Genomic DNA, 14,371 nt, shown 5'->3' on the forward strand with positions numbered 1-14,371 from the left:
AAGATAGTATCAAAACTCCATATGACATTATCATCATTATCTAACCTGTTGTTATTGTTGTGTCAGATTTTAATAATAACACGTTTCATGATGTGATATATCTCAGAAGCAGATCTGTATAATACGTCAAGGTGTGTATAGTATAGTATGCAGGTATGTAAGTCTCAAGGGGAGCCTGTTTTTCATCTGTTTTTCAACCTGGCAGCTCTGCTATCTTTTCCTTTTCCGTGACAACACTTAAAAGCAAAAGCCTCCAACTCACTCAGTTTCCTGCTATTGTCCTGCACATACTGAATCACATATGAGGAAGCTGTTATTACTGCAGACACAGCGAAAAAACTGGATCCAGTGTTTCACACCACAACACGCTGAAGCAATGGAAGAGAAAAGGGTTACCCAACATATAATCCCTGATGCAACAACTATGATTTTCTCTCTGTAAATGTAGGTTTTCATTGTCTCAATGAATGTCCCAAATGAAAGATCTGCAGCCACAAATAGAATACAGGTTACACCTTCCTGCTGGGTGTCAAAAAGTTTGAATGCAGGGTAACTTTTTGTACACGATAATGGAGTATAAGATTGGTTAGATCATGTGAAATGAGTCATAGTGACACTATCGATGCCCAACACAGAGATTTAGTTCCATACATAGACAGTGCTACTTCCTATAACTGCTGTGTTGTGAGGCCTGCGTGGAGTGGTCATCTCAAACATGTGCTGACCTGCACAGGAATTGAGGAAATGTTTCATGTTGTTTTTTGTCATTCTGTACCACGAAAAGGTCTTGTCACATGTGTTTAACAAACATTACAAAGCTTTATTAGCTATTTAAATGTAGCTTTGTTGCATTTTGCATAGAGGAATTATATCTGTGGGCAAAATAATTCAAAGATTGCTCACACTTGAGTTAAATGAAAATGGAAGATCTTAAAAATGAAAAACTAGACGTTAAAGTAAAAACATGTTTCTGTATGTCAACTCTGTTTCTTTAAATGCTTAAAAACAACTTAAAAGACAGCAGCAACATTTTCTTTAATCAGGAGTTTATATGGTATTTTAACATTCAGTTGTAATCTTAAAAAGTGGACTTAATCGATCCTGCTGCCTCAATAGTTTTTTAAAATTCATTAAACAGATGGACTCTGGACTACTTAACAAGATATACATTTAATGTTCACTTCCTGAGAGGATTTATGATATCTGCAGTGAAAAGAGAGTCTCCAGATCCTTTTCTTGATTGAAAGTTGGGTCCTGCATCCATTATGTCATTTAAGGTCAACTGCAAGAGTGCAAGTACAAAAATGAACCAAAGAAGAAAATGGGGTGTGCATAAAAAAGTTGACATATTCTTTTGAGCAAAGAAAAATAATAAAAAGACTAGATTTTAGGTTGATTTTCTTTGACTTAAATTTGTAGACCTATATGAGCAATTACAGCCCTTAGTGCCAGAGAATAATACATAACTTATTCATAACTTGATTGGGGTTTAGTCATCTTATTATTTAATGATGGTTACTTAAATAAAAAAATAACAGTAATGCTTCAGAGTAGAAAGGGTACAGTATGTGTGACATATCATATAGCCATTTCATTATGAACTTGGAGGGAAGGTAGCCTACATATCTAAGGCTAATTGTTCAGGGGAACTGTGCAGCACTAGTTATTTGGACATGACTACATTTGTTTCATTAAGAAATAACTAAGTGAAAGTGTGACTTTCATGCAGCAGTTTAAGACTGAACTGTGACAGGAGCCTGCAACGTTGCAATGTTGTGATATGTTGAACCACTCCAAGTGATTTTGACACAAGGGTTTGACACTTTGTGTGCATGACACTAAAAATAAAACAAATGCAGAGTGTTATTCTACACAAGCTAGAAGGGAAATAAATCAGGTCCTCTTGTTCTTTTGGAGGAACTTTTAAGTCAGGCATCAGCTGAGCCACCTACAGCACCCTGTGGAAAAAGTGGGTGGCGTTGTTTGTATGTATGTAGGCATGGAGAGAAGCAGAGCGACTCGGCTTCTGCTGTGTCTAATGTGATGACAGCTGATTCTGCCGAGACAGAGCCGCAGGATCGACGTGTCAGCGATGCTGTAGTCGACATAAGTTTAAAGTTGAAGACCATCTCTGCGGGAAAATCATGAATCTGCGCTCAGCTGCGGGGCCGTGGAGGGAAGTGTAGCCGCTCGGAAAAGTTGAGGGAAAAACCGCCGACACATCACCACCAGGTTTGAAGAAGAAGAAGTTGGATATCTCGTCTGACTGGATATAACGGCCCAGTCCCACGTTTTCCATTTGGACCCAGACACTTTACAGGTAAGAAAACATACCAAAAAGTCTGAAAAGGTTGACCTTACTGGCCCTGCTCGAACCAGAGGAACGCCTGTTATGGCTTTGAAGGATAAGAAGATAATCATGTAAGTTTGTATTGAGACAAAAAATACAGGCTTTTACTTTCAAAGCCATTTGCAAAGGCACAATAGTAGTTAAAGTGTGGTTTGTCATAATACTACTTTAAAAAGAAAATGAACTCAAGCTTTTTGCTTTAACATTCAAGTGCTGGTCTTTTATATTAGGGCGTACTTTGAACACTATTTATCCTCTGAGCAGTGAATACAGAGCTCTGAAGATAACTGAGTCATGACGTGAGCTGAATGGGTGATAGCTGTGAACACAAGCGCTTTACACCAAGTTGTCCCCCCCCCTGTCTGTCTCTGTCACCTGTGGTCCCTAATGTCAGTTGTTCCATTAGGAAGGACAGAGACACCCCCAACACTAAACCGTCTGAAAGAGAGAGGGGAAGATAGTAGTCAAACACACGTGCACACTGGACTGGTCACTAAGACTTTAATATTTTGTGTATTTTAGTATTGATTGTTATTACTGTGTTTATTTCTTGTCCGCTCTGCTCTCCAATGTCCCATGCTGTTCATTTCTGCTCTGTTCTGTTGCACAATGTTGGTGCTGTTGTTTAATAATCTATGTCCTGTTCTGATTTATTCTGTGCTGTTTGCTGTCCTTTCTATCTTGTTCTATTCTGTCTCATCTGTTCTATTCTGCTCCGCTCTATTATTTTGATTCCGTTCGAGCCCCTCTCCTTCTGTGTCGTTCTGTTCTGTTCCATACCATTGTACAACAGCATGCTGAGATGTGCTCTGTGGTACAAATCATTCATGACTGTGCAGGTCGTCTCATATCAGCCCGAGCTCATTTACTTTGAAACAAACATGCTGAATACATGTTGCCTATAGTTGAAACCTGAGATGGCCATAAAATAACCTGTTATTTACATTTGCATTTTCCCAATACAACTAGATAGCCGAAATAAATGATGGTATCAAAAAAATAAAGACAAATGCGGTGTGTCGCATTTATAATATTTTCAATAAGAACAATATATGAATTGTACTGCTTTGAATGGGAATCAGAGTTTTTAGATATATTTGCCTGCAGGTATCAAACCATCAATGTTAATGTGAGAATGAAAGACTCAATAACGTGTTCCTTTTTTTGCATGTCCACAGTACATGACCATATCCATGTTTAACTTTTCTTCTTAGTCGAAACACTCTGCTCTTGCTCTTAATTACCGTCAGCCTTCATCAAGGATTCTGTCTCTTTTTCCTCTTCTCTCGTCCAGCTTTTGTGTTCAATGCCCTGTCAGGATTTGGGAAGAACATAAACGCCCCTACACACACTGAATTATTCAACAATTTGCATTTGCAGCAGGGTCATGTAGCAGCACTTGGCGGTGGAGAAAGCTGAGACTTCAGTGTCAGTGTGCATGTGTTACATGCCACAAACACTTTTGGGTCAGGCAGAGCAAAATGACAATGATGAGAATAACTCGATGATTCATTCTGATTATGTAATCTGCCGGCGGGATGGTGTTTCTCAGATGTTAAAAATCACATTCTTCGTTGCCCAGTTTTCTGGCAGAACAGGCAGAGAAATATGTAGGAATTCAACTGTTTGTAAAAAAGAGGCAGGGTACGTTTAGTGTTATGATACCAATGGACTTTAAGATGAAAAGTTTTGCACACCTGGCTTGAAGGTTGTCAGTAAATTAGGAGAAGACCATGGACTATTAAAAAACTCTGACACACATTCGTCTGTACTTAAAATAGAAAAACAGTGAATTATCAGAAGACCCTTTTATCAGTTTTTTCCCCCCTAATAAGAACAAATAAGAAAATGTTGTTTTGTAAGAAGGTCCAGACATGTACCTGTGAGTGACCAAGCGAGTGGTTAAAAACGTAAAGCAACAATCGGTAGAGAGAATGCGTCTCGTCAGGAAGTTTTTTTTTTATTTACCTTTTTAAGACTTGCATTTGTCATTTAGATCATGCACTATAAGTTTGAAATTAAGAGCAATCCCAAACTGTGTTAGCGCATGTTTGCTTTGTAAGTGTGTGACCGTTAGAACCTTGATGTAGCTGAAGTCTTCATCAGATATTCTTTTTTTAATTATTTTTTATTTATACACTAGGTGGTAAGTACATATTTAAAGTGAGAACAGATACAAAGTAGGGTCAGGAAAATGGGGGATTAACAGTTGGGGGAGGGATAAAAACAATGGGGGGGAAACCGAATCAGATATTCAACCTGTGTTTGGTTTTTGCCGGTCACAGTGAGCTGGTTGTGCCATCTTAGCCGTCTCTTGTTCTTGTACTCAATTCACCCTGAATTCTCTAAAAGTTTGGGCAGTGACAACTTGTTGGATTCACATCTCTCTAATAGAGAACACATATTTCCCCCTCCATGAATTGATCGTGTTTCTGCAGGCACGTCATGGTGTGATTCCAAGGCACAGATCAGTTATGTAACAGCTCACATGCAAACTATTAAAGTCCTCCATGTTTTAAGGCCGAGGCATATCCTGGGGCACCTCTGGGGTCCTAGCAGGGAAAACCCTCCTGCCGTCCAAACAGATCCCTGTAGCCATGACAACTGCAGCCTCTCTCCCCCCCCCCCCGAGCTCAGACGTCTGAGCTGTCCTCCTCACTGTGGAAATGTTTATGCGAAAGAACAGCTCCACCCTGTTTGTATACGTGTGTGAGGCCAGTAATGTTCAACACGTGCGCGCTTGAGAGGGGAAAGGAGAAACAAACGTGCGAGACAAAAGGACAAATGGAAAGAAATTCAAAAAGTATGAAACGTAATCTGAAGACGCGACACGTGCTCTGCGTGCTACAATCTGGGAAAGATGCTGGAATCGCAACGTGAACGAGAGTGTGAAGAGGATGGGCGATCTCTAGAAATGGATGAGCCAAAGAGTGTGCTGCTTCCAAGGGCCCACCCAGGGTTTTCCCCTCGCATTCACGGAGCCACTCCTGCAATAGTTCCCTCTGCGACTTGAAATCCTGAGAAAAGTGGAAACGTAGCATCTTCAAACCAGCGTTTAAACACTGTTGCTGTTTTCTGAACCAAAGTGTTCCTCCTAAAGGAATGCAAACAAGACGGGACTTTGTAGGAAGTTACATGTGAGGAAGCGGACTGCTTTGCTGGGCTCGTCCTGCCGTGACTCATCCCCCTGTTAGCCAATAAATAAAACAATTGACTCCATTCAGAATCTGACTTGCCTAAACAGGTATGAAAGCTGTATTTAGACGACCCTCCCAGCATGCTTCAGGGTTAGATTCCACTTCTTCAGAAAAGTGAAGAATCTGCACTGGCCCATTAATGACCTCAGATGATTTTCCTATCAGTGAGATTCAAGATTTACGAGGCAAGGAATAGACAGTATATATATGTTGAGCCCCATTTCCACCAAGCGTTCTGGTCCAGTTCGTTTTAGGACAGTACGCTTTTATTGGCGTTTCTACCGTCAAAAGTTGGTAATGGTATCAAAACACTATAATCATCTGTATATATCCCCCCCTTACTACCTGGATTTTATTCGTTTTTTGACTTTTTGTGTTTTATTCTGCACTGCTGCTGCTGCTGCTGCTGCTGCTGCTGTAACGCCCGAATTTCCCCATTGGGGATCAATAAAGGCCATCCTAAAATAACGGATCCACACCGTCCACATTTTTTGCTACCCTTCTGTTCGGGTTTAGTTCTGACCCTGGACGCTGGAGCTAGACACAATGCAGTCTGTTGGTTTGTGGAGAGATGCACTACGTTTCGTTCTTGTTGATTTGTATTAGCGGGCTCCACTGCGTTGCGCTGTTATGATGTTACACTTTAGTGTAGCTGACATGGCTGTTTCTATCAGACGTACACTCCCCCATGATCATACTTTAGCATACCAAACTGTACAGAACCAAACTGGACCTCATGGTGGAGACGGGGCAAATCCGAAGATCAATATCAGTATATTACATCAATTCCAATTTACTGATTTTGATAACGTTAGCAGTTTAATCTGCGGCAGTTGATGGTTAGCTTCAAAACACTTCAGGAACAATGTGTTCACTGTGCTAGTTTTCTGATTTTCTGTCAGAGCCAGGCAAACTATTTACATGTATTTTACGCGCTAATGCTAAGCTAGGCTATCTGCTGTTGGTAAAAGCATCACATCAATCCATCCAGTCATGTTGATGACGACGATGATGATAATAATAATAATGTGTTTTATTTAAAGGAGCCTTTCAGAACTCTTAAGGTCACCTTACAGAGCAAAGTAGCAACGACATCGCTATAATTAACAATGTTCTCAATGTTTACAGGCCGAACTGCTGTCAGATTTCCTTCTGAGGGTGGAAATCACTTGAAAAAAGTGGATACACAGCATTTTTAGAAAGAAATAGTGTGTCATGCTTACCACATAAATCAGCTTTCTGTGTGAGTCAAAAGAAAGAACAGTTCTCTCTGTCTTTGGTTCAATCAGTTTGATTTGCTGTCTAAACTGCTTTGTTTGTGTTTCGCTGGTTGTTTGCATTGAAAGGCCGAGCTTTCACGTCAGTTTATGGCACAGTGTGTCTGCTGTCTTCTTTAAATATCTCTGTGTATTTGTAGGTTTGAGCATACCAGGACCACGCCGTCTTCTTCAGGCATTTGACTCGGCTCGCCAGATGTGTTCTTCTTTCCCTCCAGCTGGCTGAGGCCACGTCGTGCTGCCTCATCTGGATGAAATGTTCTTTAGAGCCGGACTGTTCTCTTCACTGTCCCGCCTTTTATCTGTTGTTTTTAGGCAATAACATTAGAACACAGGCCTTTTTATGAAGTGGATTAAGGATTCGAGGAGCTGATAACTCGGTTCTGACCCTGGACTGAAATCTGATCCCTTCAATGAAATGGTATATGGGTCACAGCTGAAAGACCTAGTGGAGGCTCATCTGCAACTTTTTGTTTAACAATTAAAGTGAGCGGGAAACCCCCCCCCCCCCCCCCCCCCTCTCCATGATAAGAATTGTATTCCTTTTTTTGTCATACAAAGTGTAACCCTAAAGTGAACATTATTGGTAATGAACGTTGTTGAGACAACATGAGAATTCTTCACAAGGTAACTTTGTGAATGTAAAACATTTAATAAACTGATTTAAAGAAAAATCAGCAAGTTAACTGTGAATCCTGAAACAAAATAATTAGTTGTTGGTGTTTTTAAATGATTCGACAACCCGTAACAGTTTATTGTTTGCTAAAAGTGATAATTATTTCTAACACCTTTTGTTGGTTAATGTCGTCGGTAAAGTAAAAAAGAAAGCAAAACTAAAGAAGCAGTCGCAACATGATGCCTCCGGGTTCTGTGAGGCTCTGACTCTACACAACCACATGACTCATGTTGACAACTGTCAGCCTCTGCCCCCCCCCCATCACATGTGCTGAAAGACTAGACGGTGAAAAAGAAAAAGCAGCAGATGTCCCCCACAGCTTTTAATATCTAGAACCTTCCATCGGCTGCTCACCTGTTTTGGGAGATGTTGTTTGGCGGTGAATGTGTTTTGGAGGACTCAGCACTCTGCAGGACGCGCTCTCTGTAAACAGTCCCAATCAAAAGATCAGCTGTCATCCAGCTCACTCCAGAGGATTCTACCAGCCTGTGTGTGTGTGTGTGTGTGTGTGTGTGTGTGTGTGAGGCACATGCCAGCCTGCCACCTCAGTGTATCTGAATAGGATGAATGGCACATAGGCCGTGAATCAGTGTGAGCCCCGTCCTGGCAGGCTCACACATAATGAAGCGGCGGCTTCATTGTTGGCATCAGATGACCGCGTTCAATAGAAGGTCCAGGCAGTCAGCAGATCTGACTTCCTCCGCTCTGTCCTCACATTACAGTCACTCAGCACACACCACCTGCTGTACCTGTGCAGACACCCTGAGCCAAAGAACGGACCACTCAGACACTGATACTTAACACGGAGATAAAAAAAAAAAAACTAAAGTAACGGGAGAAGACAAAGAGCATGCTCAGCAGTGTGTGTCCCAGTCACCTGCAGTGGATGTGACATGTTGTTGCACCGAGAAAAAAAAAAAAAAAAAAGCCTCGAACATTGCAACATTGCCAGAACGACAACACAAAAATTCCAAAGGGACTGAGTGACGAAGCACCTGCATGACCTCGATAAATGAAGCATTGAAATGCTTCAGTAATTCTCCGCAGCTTTCACTCACTTCTCCCAGCCCTGACTATTCTAACTGCTTGAATGTGATTCATATTTGTCTCATTCTGGCTTCGTTATAACCCTCGTGGAAACCTTCTGTATAAATGTGTGAAACATGTTTGTAGATTTTCTTGTTCGCTCATCCTTGCTGTACACGTGTGTACATGTAAAGACAGTCCAGTAAAGCTCGGCGATGTTTTTAAGGCCATGTCTCAGGTCAGACAGTCGGCGCTTTGTCCCGCTGTCAGCTGTAACGTGTGTGTGTGTGTGTGTGTGTGTGTGTGTGTGTGTGTGTGTGTGTGTGTGTGTGTGTGTGTGTGTGTGTGTGTGTGTGTGTGTGTGTGTGTGTGTGTGTGTGTGTGTGTGTGTGTGTGTGTGTGTGTGTGTGTGTGTGTGTGTGTGTGTGTGTGTGTGTGTGTGTGTGTGTGTGTGTGTGTGTGTGTGTGTCTCAGCTGTTGATTTAGCTGTCTGCCATAATCCTGTTACTTTCTCCATGACGATGCCAAGTGGAGCACACTGGTCCCAGTCCCTTTTCGTCTCGAGAGCCTGCTGTCCTGAAACGCTGTCAGCAGGCGGGCTAATGTCGGAAAACAACTTTGAATTAAGAAGCCAGCATTTACACCCAGGTCCATGATAAACTCCTACTTGCACATGCACATCGCTCTCGTTTTTTTTTTTTTAAATCTTCGAATTAGATTTCTCTGTCATCAGTAGTTTATTTAAGGACACTCGTCATAATCAGAGTCCTGTTGCTTATCAGGATCTCATGAATCAGGCTCAAATGGACACGCCTGTTTAAGTGTTCTGATGAGGAGCGTACAGTGTGCCGAATGCCCTTTGTACCCAAACAACAGGTTACACCTCACTTTTCTCTGACACTTGAACTCGACTGAACGACAGGATGTGGAAGTTCCTTCTCGTGTGAAAAAGTTCTCCTTGTTTTCTTCGCTGACCTGATATGTTGCCTTTCATGGATGGGTAGTGATCCTGAAGCCTGCAGCTTGGCTTTCTGCAGATCTGTCGGCTGCTTCCAATGTGATCAACTCAAAATGAGTCTCGCAAAACTCATTTCTAAATGGAAGAACCTTTTTTTTTTTTTTTTTTTTTTTTTTTTTTTTTTTAATTCAGTCAGGAAGTTGAATCTGTGCAGGACTTTTTTGCACTCGTGGTTGAGCGTATGGACGCTATGAGCTGATTTAAACATGCTCACAGTCTTGTATAAAATCTGATCGATTTTGTATGGAAGCCGATCAGATAAGTCCCTGTATGGAACCACACTACCTCAGGAATCTATCTCTGGTCTTCATCAGGCAGCTTTGACCATCATCTTCCAGAGCAGAGAGTAAACGTCACCGAGCACAGAGTCCACTGACACACTGACAGAAGCCCTAAATACACTTAAGGAGCTTGTCTGGCTGGCTGCAGATCGGGAGGATTAAGTCGAAGAAAAAGCCGCAGCAGCCCGGTGACTCCGTGCACGATCTCACACCGCATCACGTGTGGGAGGAGGTTTTGGTCCTCTGGGTGTGTTGGCTGTAAGCTTAGCCGGCTGCTGTGGACAAGACGTGATGAGTCAAGTCGTGGAAAGTGGCGCGTTAAGGACGACACGTTTCCCACAACAGTCATTTTGATGCACTATTTAACATTTAGAGAAACACGATTCAGTGAAGAAGGTCGCAGTCTACACAAAGATTTCACATTGTGGAAAACCTACCTAATTACTCGGGGCGGCTGTGGTTCATTTGGTGGGATGGTCGGGGTTCGATCCCCAGCGCCCGCAGCCACATGCCCGATGTGTTCATGTGGAAGACCCTGAACACCAAGTTGCTCCCCCTGCTTCGTTGGCTTGTGATATACTCATTTAGACTTTCCACAGCAGCCTCTTCCATCCGTGTGACACCTGCGTCGTGAAAGCACTTTTTAAGTAGTCGGAAGACTTGAAAAGCGCTTTACAAGCCCCAAGTCCATTTATTAAAAATGCAAATGAAAGTCAAAATGAGACAAACGGTCTCACGTTTTGTTGTGAATGCCTTTCAGCCACGGGTGTCTCCGTGATCTCCTCGCAGGAGCTGCAAAATGTACGTGAATGTACAACATTTTCCTGTGGGGGTTCAAGGTTGAAGAGTGTCGAGGGGAGTAAAATGTTTCACCTACTGTGAATAGAAATGATTTCCAAAATCTCTGAAAGGTTTATCTCGGCCGCCCCCGAAAAGTCTAAATCAAACACACAAACAGAGGAGGATCTACTCCTGCTAAACGTCGACTCCCTCGAGGTGAGTCCATCGGGTGGATCATTATCTGTCACTGCTACGTGCTCACCTGAGTGAATGCCAGGACACGTTCTGACTTGCTGAGGTGTCGACAGTCAGCCGGTGTTTCATTTGAGCTGAGGAGGAGCAGACAGATGAGCTACATGTATTTCAAAGGATATTCAAAAAAACAAAATATGTGTGTGTGTGTGTGTGTGTATATATATATATAGTTATTTTTGTGTTTCCTTTAAAAACAGGAAGTTATTTTTAAAGATACAACAACATGGCTCATTTAGTGTGTGGAAGCACACAGTCATGTGTGTTATTGCCCGGTGTGTGTGTGTGTGTTTTTTGTTGGCCTCCTGTTTTCTTGCATTAGTTAAATCCTTGGCTTGGGTTTCACTCCGGCTCTAACACCGTGAGGCGTTGTGTTCACAAACTTCTACTTTTGTGAAGAAAGAAAGAAGTGCGTCACCTTCACACTCAAAGACTCACATGTCCAGTTGTTTTTAGTAGTAGTCGACCTCCCCTTGTATCTTTACCTTCACATGATGGATAATCTCAGAGACGGTGACACTGGACCGGGTAACGGTTCCCCCCCCTTCAGCCATCGTCCCACTTAACAGAGGCCCCATTGATCGACGCTCACTACAGCTCTCCTCTCTTATTTCCAGTCTGTTCCAGCGCCTCCTTCCCCACCTGTGGTTAGTCTGTCTCAACATAATCATACACAAGGGCTGCAGAAATACTCATTAAATACATGTTTGGTAGTTCTGTGTGCAGATGCTCATTATGCTTCTATTTAATATGGTCAGAGATTAACCACCAATTTAGACAACTGTTGTAATGACATGTTACGTGGCATAAGGTGATGAATGCATTCGGGGTTCTTCTCACAAGTTCGCTCGCATTCTTTCAAAGTTTTAATTTCCTTTTTTTGATATATCAGCAAAAAGTGTCAGAAATGAAAACGCTTAGGCTACAGGAAATGGATGAATGGTTAAAGAGGGTGGATCTGATGAGGCGTAAGGCTCAAAGGTCAAGGGATAACATACAGGAGGTAAACGTTGTTAACTGTTCAATGTTTTGTTTGCCAGTTACCCAGCATTCACCGGCCTGTAGTTCCTGTGCATCGCTTTTTTTTTTTTTTTTTTGTCCTCGTGAGAAAGAAGAGAAACTGGATAAGGATGGAAGAGTGTCGAGGAATGTCCCGCAGCCTTCTAAAGCGCGGCTCTCTCTTCTCAGCTTTTTTTTCCTCTTTTCCTCCTCTCGACACCAAGGTTTCTCACGCTCTCACTTTTATTCGCCGTGGTTTCATGAAAGCTCGCTCTCTTAATCAGGCGTTTGTTGAGTTGTATGGCGAGGGGTCTGAATAGCACCAGTATGCTTTGTTTACAAAGAGGAGACTAATCTCACATAGGAAACACTTCCTTTTTTATTTTTTATTTTTTTAAGTTTCACTTGTGTAAACATTCATTTAATTTAAAACTTTACTATAAATGTGTGTCTCTCTTCTTTAAAGGTAATGAGTAATGGAAGCAGGATCGGTGGTGCGTGCCGTGTTCGAGTTCCTCCCCAGCGTTTCTGAGGAACTACCACTCTTCCCTGGTGATGTCATCGAGGTGCTCAGTGTCCTGGATGAGTTCTGGTTGCTTGGTAACAAAGATGGCGTCACAGGTAAGGTGGCACGCTGATAGCACGTATTTAGCGTCTTAAGATTTATTGATAAACACATGAATTATAGGTTGTTGTTTTTTTTTAAACAATGGTTGCTTAATTTACCACAAATGATTTGAGCTGTTGAAAAATCTGAACTGTATATTATTGATCACAAAAATTAGCCAATGTTGAACTTTTTTATCACAAGCAGTTTCATCCAAAAATGCTTAAATTGTTGTCATTCCTTTGATAATGTTCTTTGACTTTAAAATGAACTACATAACACACCAGACCTAGCCTCCTGTGAAATCAGTGTGAAGGGTTTAAAAAGTGTAGGGGACTACAAACGGAACCATTTCCACCTTAAGCAGGTGAGATAATGGTGAAAAAAGTAGATTAAAGCTTCACTTTAAAGCAAAGAACAAATCTTTGGGAAGTTGACAGTGGAAGTTCAGTTGTGGGTTTTGCAGAGAAAAGCAGTCCTGAGGTGTAACCGGTCACACTTTGTCGCACTCTGCCCTTGAAGGGTCAAACTCGCAGAAATCCACTTAATTTTTCCGAGAGTCGGACGTCGCTTAAGACGAAGGGAGGGGATTTCCTCAGAGGGAAGAGGAAGTGCAGATGGGAAGTCAGTGTTGGCTTTGCTGGAAAAATGGGATGACGCCAGATACAAGACAATTAAACTTCAAAGTTCAAAGAAATACACATGCTGTTTTTAGAACACTACAGAAACAACTTATAACCTTCATTTTTGTTTCTTTTTAAGCAATTAAATGCTGCCCTGAACCGGAAACTACATCTGAAGTACACGTATAAAGATCCTCCTGTTGTGTATCGTCGCTGATTTTGTCCTGTACACACTGCCGCTTCTGTACAAAAACTCATCCAGCTTTATTTTAACAGACTAACGTGACTCACTGTGACTCTTTGCAGGGGAAAATCTATACGATAAAACAACAATCAGTCTTGTTGGGAATAATTCACTCTATTTCATAAGCTGCTAAAAACTCCTCACAGTGGCCTTAGAGTGAGAATACTATTAAAGAGGTTGCAGAACAAAAAAATCAAAAATATGGAAACAAATGTGTTTAATTACCAAAACATCCTTTTGTTCATCTTATAATGGAGAAACAGTGTATACTGTCTTTAAATGACTCTTTCTTCTTCCTGTATAGACATTAAATCCACTAGTTCCTGATGACAACAGAAGATATTTGGAGTGTCTGCTGTTGTCAATGTACCGTCTGTGTCTCTTCTCTGCAGGTCAGTTTCCCAGCACCTTTGTGGAAGAGGTCACCATACCCAGCACCAAACCTGAAGACAGACTGTACGTGTGCATCAATGACTTCAGCTCAGCAGAGCCAGGCAACCTTCACCTGAAGAGAGGTACGGACATGTTGCATTTACTCACCCTGACTCCGACTCTTTGTCTTTGTCATATTCATCCAAACTGTTCGATTCGTTTTGTTCTTTGTCGTCTGTTTTGTGAAAGACACTGGACGTGACGTAAAAAATCCATCACTTTGTTTCAAGTCGTTCCTCTGTGAACTCTAACAACCAGTCGTGTTTCCTCACTTAGCTTAACGCTTCTGGTTGATGTCGCTGCACTCAGGTAATTGTGACTTTTGTGTTGTCGTGTCTCTGTGTTGTGTTGGATACTTTGACCTGACTGATGCACTGTCTCAGCTGCTACAATCTGGGAATCCTAAGAGTCTATTGTTATAACTGAAACACAGGTTTCTGCACCATTTGATTTCAGTGTAAAAGATCGATATGTACATACAACCATGAAGAAGAACGAGCTAAGAAATGCCATATTAATCACACTGGAACAGAGCAAGCTCTTATTGCACTCACCACAATGAGAGGAGAGTTGATCTTTTCTTTGATGGCATCCTCTTTAAAGAGAATC

General features: G+C 41.9%; 1 protein-coding gene across 3 annotated transcripts in view; it reads left to right on the forward strand.

Moving 5' to 3' along the window:
* Window positions 1-1,953: 1,953 nt before the first annotated feature.
* Window positions 1,954-14,371, forward strand: part of dnmbp (dynamin binding protein) — a 41,426-nt gene continuing 29,008 nt past the window's right edge. For 2 of the 3 annotated variants that reach the window (XM_079334540.1, XM_079334541.1), the window contains exons 1-3: window positions 1,954-2,320; window positions 12,323-12,477; window positions 13,723-13,845. In XM_079334540.1, the coding sequence (XP_079190666.1) occupies window positions 12,333-12,477; window positions 13,723-13,845 (268 nt within the window). In that variant the 5' untranslated portion in view covers window positions 1,954-2,320; window positions 12,323-12,332. Of the gene's footprint in view, window positions 2,321-12,322; window positions 12,478-13,722; window positions 13,846-14,038; window positions 14,072-14,371 lie in introns of those variants that run through there. The other variant, XM_079334542.1, reaches the window with a different exon arrangement.

The sequence above is a fragment of the Symphodus melops genome, assembly GCF_947650265.1.
Source record: "Symphodus melops genome assembly, chromosome: 21".
Classification (NCBI taxonomy): domain Eukaryota; kingdom Metazoa; phylum Chordata; class Actinopteri; order Labriformes; family Labridae; genus Symphodus; species Symphodus melops.